Raw genomic sequence first — 6,921 nt, 5'->3', positions numbered from 1 at the left:
CTTATGCTCCTTCATGAGGGGTACCAGGCATAAGTAAGTAAGTAAAGTAAAGTAAAGTAAATATAATATAATAGAATTGGAGAATAATGATGAAATAAAAATAAATGAAAAGAAAAAAAGAAATAAAAATAAAATGAATAACAAAGAAAAAAAAAAGAAAAATCAATCTTACTATACTACTTAAATACATTCTCTAAATCTTCCCCCCCGCCCGAAAAAAAACAATAAGTTAATCATAAATAAATGTGTTATTCATTTAAGATTGGAATCAAACAACTATAATCATGAAACAGAGAGAGAGGGGGAGGCATTTTTTTTAAGAAAAAAAAATACATATTTGGTTACTATGTCGAAAATTATAAATCATTAATAAAATCAATGAAAGGGGGAGTAATATATTGAATGGCACAAAAAAAATTACATAATCAATCCTAATCAAACAACAATAAAATGAATACATACGGATTATAATACTACTGATAATACTACTACAATTGATACTAGGGGAAATCAATCTCATAAGGATAATATAGCAACAACGAGACAAACTAGAACAGCAACAAGTAACCAAGTGAACAGGTAAAACAACGACATACTTTTTTCTCTTTCATTCTATTCCATTTTTAGCTTTATCTATATATTTATATAATACTTTAAATGGTATAAATGAATGATCATTCAAGTGTTGACTATAAGAATCAGATATATTCCATAATGATCTTAAAAGTAATGGTTTACCAAGATAAATTATACGAAACCATAAATGATCTAAATTATCATCTATTAATGAACTATCATTTGAATGTAATGGAATAGATTTCATAGGGGATAACTCTGATGATGATGTCGACGTCGATGAAGATGTTGTCGACGATGTTGATGTTGTATACAATTCAAATATAATATCAGCTGCAAATGGTGGCCAAATACCATCGAATATATTTAAACCAAATAATAATAACATAATTGATGAATCATGACATGCATATAAATGAAATTGAGGCAATCTATATTAGAATATGGATATATAAAAGGAACAAACAGTGTACTTTGAATGATTAAATAGATTAAAATAAAGTTAAAGGATGATAAATATAAATGTGAATTGAACTATACAATTTAGAATGGATCGCCCTATTGCATTAGCAAGTGGCTATCAGGACTCAGTAGCTAAGTGGATAACATGTTGGAGTTTGAAGCGAAAGGTACTGGGTTCGAGTCTCAAAGTGAACATCAACAACTCTGAGGTGCAGGTACACCCAGCTGACGAGTCCCAAATAGGACGAAATGTGCGTCAAACTAGATTCCACTGCTAGCCACTATCCATTTTTGCTTATAATGGATCAAGATTGTTTTTCTTTAATGAATCACGAACCAGGAACTAAATTCAATGAAGTAGTCATTGAAATAAAAGAAGTATTGAAAGAAGATTACGTTTTACGTTAAAACTTCGTAAAAAGGTGTACACCCATAAAGTCAACATTGTATCTCTACAATTCCCGAAGGATATCAATTTATAACAAAGAAACTGATTTCTAATTCAGTCACTCAGTCAGTAACAACGTAGAACTTCACACGTACGTACATCAGTTCGAGTTGCCATACCACATTAGCACAGAGATCCAGTAGTCGATTCAAATCCAATATTGGTAGAAGTAGTAAGAGTATAAGCAGTATTCCGAAAGGTTAGGGTTTGAAGATTTCATTCAAGGAGTATAATACAGTGAAATAAATTTGGAGAGGGAAAAAGAGGGCATGAAAAATTCCGAAGATTAGAATTTGGGAGAACACAAAGAGTGGATGCACCTTCGCCATTGCAAACGATTTTGAGCCATATCATTCAAGGTCTCTAACCATCGATTGCTATCATCTCGTGAATCCCAATCAGGTAGTCTACACCTACCAACATGGCTCAGTCCAATTGTCAGTGACTTCATGGATTTGTGCCACGTTTTGGTCTGACCGTCCCTAACTTTTTTCCAACTTACTCTTCTACACCATAAAACAAACTATTATTTATTTTCTAGCTTATTTTTATTTTACAAGTTGAAGTTAAACCACGTAAACAGTATAATATTGATAACGTAAGATTGTATAATGATGGTATCCAGTTATGATGATTGGTATATACTGTGAATATCAGAAGGGGGTTTTTGTGGATATTATAGTAGATGCTCACTTCTGAAGAGTCTCAAAATAGGACGAAACAGACATTCAGCACTTCCAGGTATTCCATGATGATCTCAACAATTAAAATTCTTTATTTGTTTATCTTTTTAACTCACACTTACTTTTTATAATTGATCATATTGTTTAATATAAGTGAAAATAAATCACTTAATACAATATGAACATTTTTCTTCCAATCTCTGTGAAATAAAAGAAAAAACAATATGCATATATTACATAAATGATGAATGTTTGACTATCTTTGAAAAACTAGAATCACTGGACGACCGTTTTATACTAGAATGTGACTTCTAAGCAATGTGGATTCACGATCCCGCACGTGGGATTCGAACTTAGGACTTCCGGCATCGCGAATGAACACTTGACCTCTTGATCAATGAGTCGGCATCTTGAGTGCAGAACCGTGGCTGCGCACTGTTGAAGAGTCTAATATATATATATATATTCAGAAACATACAATGAATGAATTTAAGTGCCAATCATTTGTAGTTTCTTCAAAGAATAGGCGAAGAAAAGAAAAACCACATCGAACATTGTGATGTTCCTACTTAATTTTTTCAGTATTTCACTTTATATGAAAGTATGTGACTGCGTCACAACGCAAGCCTTCACATGGGATCCCGAAGGTCAAATGAGAAGAGGAAGACCAAAGAACACATTACTCCAAGAAATGGAAACAGACATGAGAGAAATGAACAAAAGTTGGACAGAACTAGAAAAGAAGGCCCAAGACAGAGTGGGTTGGAGAATGCTGGTCGGCGGTCTATGCTCCACTGGGGGCAACAGGGGTGAGTAAGTAAGTATGTGAATATATTAAACTATTAGGATACATAATAATTTAGTTGATAGAAATTTAAAAGATTTTTAAGAATAAAACAATTTCTTAGTGTTAAACGTTTCAAGGATCCCTTTGAACAGCTTACACTATTTGACAATAAGGGATTCGCCCCCAAATGCCCTGGTACGGTCGAGAGTGGGGAGAGTACACTCTCCCATGGCCACGCGTATATAGCCTCTGACGGGGAAGTCTTACTCACTGACTTATCGTGGCGTTAATGTTGTTTACGAAAATGAGAGGACGAAAAGCGAATGTCCGGTGCTTTAACCGGGTTGGTGGATGTGGAGGATCCACCTAGTGGAGTTGGAAAACCCTGATTCCAAACCAATGTTGCATATGGGCTGTCTCCAGTATCCTCATGGAACGAATGGCGTATGAATCAATCGTTGGTCACCGGCTACCATGGGATTACATCTGCTCACGATGCTTCACTACCTTGTGGATCAGATTTTTAGGTCAAAGGCTCCAGGTGTGTCCCCCGTAAGAAAACCACCTGTTTCAGTTTGGGCACCCGGGCAGTATCACAGCCCTCACACAAATTAAATGAGATTTTTGCGGAGCATATGCCTCTGGTTCCCCTTTGTACCAATATTTATGTGTTTGAATAAAGAAATAAAATAAATAATTAAACATCCGTGCTTATTAGTAGTGTGTTGTGATCTACTTATATCTATATAAGTAGTATATGGTGTTGGTCAGACATAGAATGCATTTTGGCAGAAGACCTATGAGGAAAGAACTGAAATGAAGCGCAATCGTTTGGAAAATGCATGAGCAATGGAATAAGAGAAGAAACAATGAAGATTGAAACAGTTGGTTGTTAATTTGCAAATTAACTGTTCATTGTTTAGTTATTAGAATTTACTGAGATAGTCTGTAATGTTTGCTTAAATGTATTCGATTGTCCCCAATTAGTGTTCTGTTCACTTCAGTAGTATATAGCAATGGTTTAAAAAGTCACCTATACTATATGTTTTATTTAATCCGACCAATTAAGTTTATATGTTTCAGGTGTAAGCAATTATTTATCTGAATATCTACTTATATTAAACATACATGGAATAAGTTATAGGATGTGCATATAGCCTTAGAAACATAATCTATTAATACTGAGATGTTAGAGAAGATTTGTAGGTCAGGTAGATAATTTTGATGGAGTTTTGTTCTCTGAGCTGGATGGGTTGGTCATGGAGCTTTCATCGTCCTTCTGAACAACATCATCAGCACAAACTTCGGGTAGAAAAAAGGAGCATGCTTCATAGGTGTGTAACATAGAACATAGTTATAAACAGACAAAGCAAAGCATCATAGTATAAGTCTATATAATAAGAAAGCATGATTTAAATAACTGTGATTTATTATTTATTATTTAAACACATATATATTGGAACAAGGGAGCACCAGATACATATGCGCTGCAAAAATCTCATTTAATTTGTGTGAGGGCTGTGATACTGCCCGGGTGCCCAAACTGAAACAGGTGGTTTTCTTACGGGGGACACACCTGGAGCCTTTGACCTAAAAATCTGATCCACAAGGTAGTGAAGCATCGTGAGCAGATGTAATCCCATGGTAGCCGGTGACCAACGATTGATTCATACGCCATTCGTTCCATGAGGATACTGGAGACAGCCCATATGCAACATTGGTTTGGAATCAGGGTTTTCCAACTCCACTAGGTGGATCCTCCACATCCACCAACCCGGTTAAAGCACCGGACATTCGCTTTTCGTCCTCTCATTTTCGTAAACAACAGTAATGCCATAAGAAGGCAGTGAGTAGGACTTCCATGGCAGAGACTATATACGTGTGACCGTATGAGAGAATTTCGAGAGGTAGAGCGGACTCTCCCCACTCTCGGCCGTACCAGGGCATCTAGAGGCAAATAACTGTCAACCTTGGATTGATTTCTATTATATACATAGTTTCATGATTTATCTTATGCTACATTATGTTTTTCGTTAAACATGTGAAAATATAAAAAAAGAACTTTTCATTTCATATGATATATGTATAAGTTTGATTCAATTATGGATATTACATTATATAATGAGAACCATTTCAAATTACATTTCATAACAATGTGATGGGAACAAGTATACATAACCCTTGGAAGTATGGAATATAGAGATAATAAATTACTATGTAAATGTATACTTTATATTAATGCAAAGAAAAAAGGTAATTATTGACAGAATGAAAGACAAAAGGGAGTCACAATAGTGGTAGTAGTAGTAGTGGTGACAGTAAAACAAAACAAAACGCAAGGAATACACACATCTACATTATCGCAACCATTTTTGAGCTAAAAAGGTTACCAGGATATGTATGACTTTATTACGTACAAGCCTCAGCTTAACAATCGATGAGATTGTACAGTTTATATTTGAACACTCTTACTTAATTACTTACGCCTGTTACCCCTCGTCGAGGAGCATAGGCCGCTCACCAGCATTCTCCATCCAACTCTGTCCTGAGCTTTCCTTTCCAATTATTTCCAGTTGTTATTCATCCTTTTCATATCTGCTTCTATTTCCCGGCGTATTGTTGAACACTCTTAGGTTTTTCTTAATTTACACTTATGATAGTTATTAATTCAAGTAAGGGTAAGTATAACATATTACAGTCATCTCATATAATGACTTAGGTTTATAATCTTATTAATGTGTTTATCAACGGTTAGTTTAAGCTGTGTACAGGAGGGAATTAGAATTACTGGTTGGTAACCAAATCATATCTTTCATATCGATAATTTCTTCATTCACTAATCTGCAAACATGTTAATTTGCTCTGATGTGAATTTTTCATCAATTTCGACTTTCTGGTTATTATTTACAAACAATAATAAGTATCAGAAGGGTTTGTTGTGGATATTATAGTAATTTTAATAGTTGAGATCATGAGATCTCGCGCGGTGGGATCGTGGAGGTGCACTGCCACTGAGGAGTCCCATAATGGGACGAAACGGACGTCCAGCGTTTCCAGGTTTTCCATGGTAGTCTAGCTTTAATTGACTCATGATTTCAACTATTGAAATTACAACAATAAATAATTTATTATTATAATTTCTTTAAAATAACTCATTATTCAGCTAACAGCTAGGCAATATCGAGGCAGTCTGCATAGCATGCACATATGCCAACAAGAGACTGATCAGTTGCAGTCTTAAATAACAATACGAAGATACAAGTAAACAACACCAAGTGAATTTAAACTTCACTCCATCGCACAAGCAGGTGGCTATCAGGGCTCAGTAGATAAGTGGATAACGCGATGATGTTTGAAGCGGACGATATTGGGTTCGAGTCCCAGAGTGAACATCAACTCTGAGATGCATGTATATCCGGCTGACGAGTCACCAATAGGACGAAACGTGCGCCAAACTGGATTCCACTGTTAGCTACTATCCATCTTTGCTTATAAAGCTTGTGACTTCAGGCAATATCGAGGCAGTCCGCAAAGGATGCACATATGCCAACAAGAGATTAATCAATGGGAAGATATAAGTAAACAATACCAAGTGAATTTAGATAAACATCATTTGAAAACATCCCAAATCTGACTGAACAAAGAGTAAAGTACATAATTAGCCAAACAAATCAAAAATCAAATAATATGATAAAGACGACTTACTCTCGTTTACCTAGAAATTCATGTAATAATTCTTCAGAGCATATTTTATGCATTTCTGGTAATAATTTTTCCAATTCATTTGGTATAGGGAAACCGGCATACTAAAGTGAGGGGGGAGGGGTTTATGTAAAATGAAAAGAAAAAAACAGGCAGAATAAAAACAGAACCAACCGTATATAAACATCATTGTTACAAAACTTTGTTTCCAAACAGTCTATTCAGACAATATTAAATCTTTGAAATATGAAGTTTTTCTAGAG

At 35.0% G+C, this 6,921-nt stretch overlaps 1 protein-coding gene across 1 annotated transcript; it reads right to left on the bottom strand.

Moving 5' to 3' along the window:
- Positions 1 to 607: 607 nt before the first annotated feature.
- Positions 608 to 6,714, bottom strand: Smp_210240 (cdc50-related; the record flags this gene model as incomplete). Its single annotated transcript, XM_018795271.1, has 3 exons — positions 608 to 1,007; positions 2,292 to 2,369; positions 6,662 to 6,714. The coding sequence occupies 3 exons, from the start codon at positions 6,712 to 6,714 to the stop codon at positions 608 to 610; spliced, it is 531 nt and encodes a 176-aa protein (XP_018649600.1).
- Positions 6,715 to 6,921: the final 207 nt, after the last annotated feature.

This window comes from Schistosoma mansoni, chromosome 2 (assembly GCF_000237925.1).
Source record: "Schistosoma mansoni strain Puerto Rico chromosome 2, complete genome".
Taxonomy (NCBI): Eukaryota; Metazoa; Platyhelminthes; class Trematoda; order Strigeidida; family Schistosomatidae; genus Schistosoma; species Schistosoma mansoni.
The sequence above is the reverse complement of the archived record's forward strand: the minus strand, read 5'-3'. Positions and strand labels throughout refer to the sequence as shown.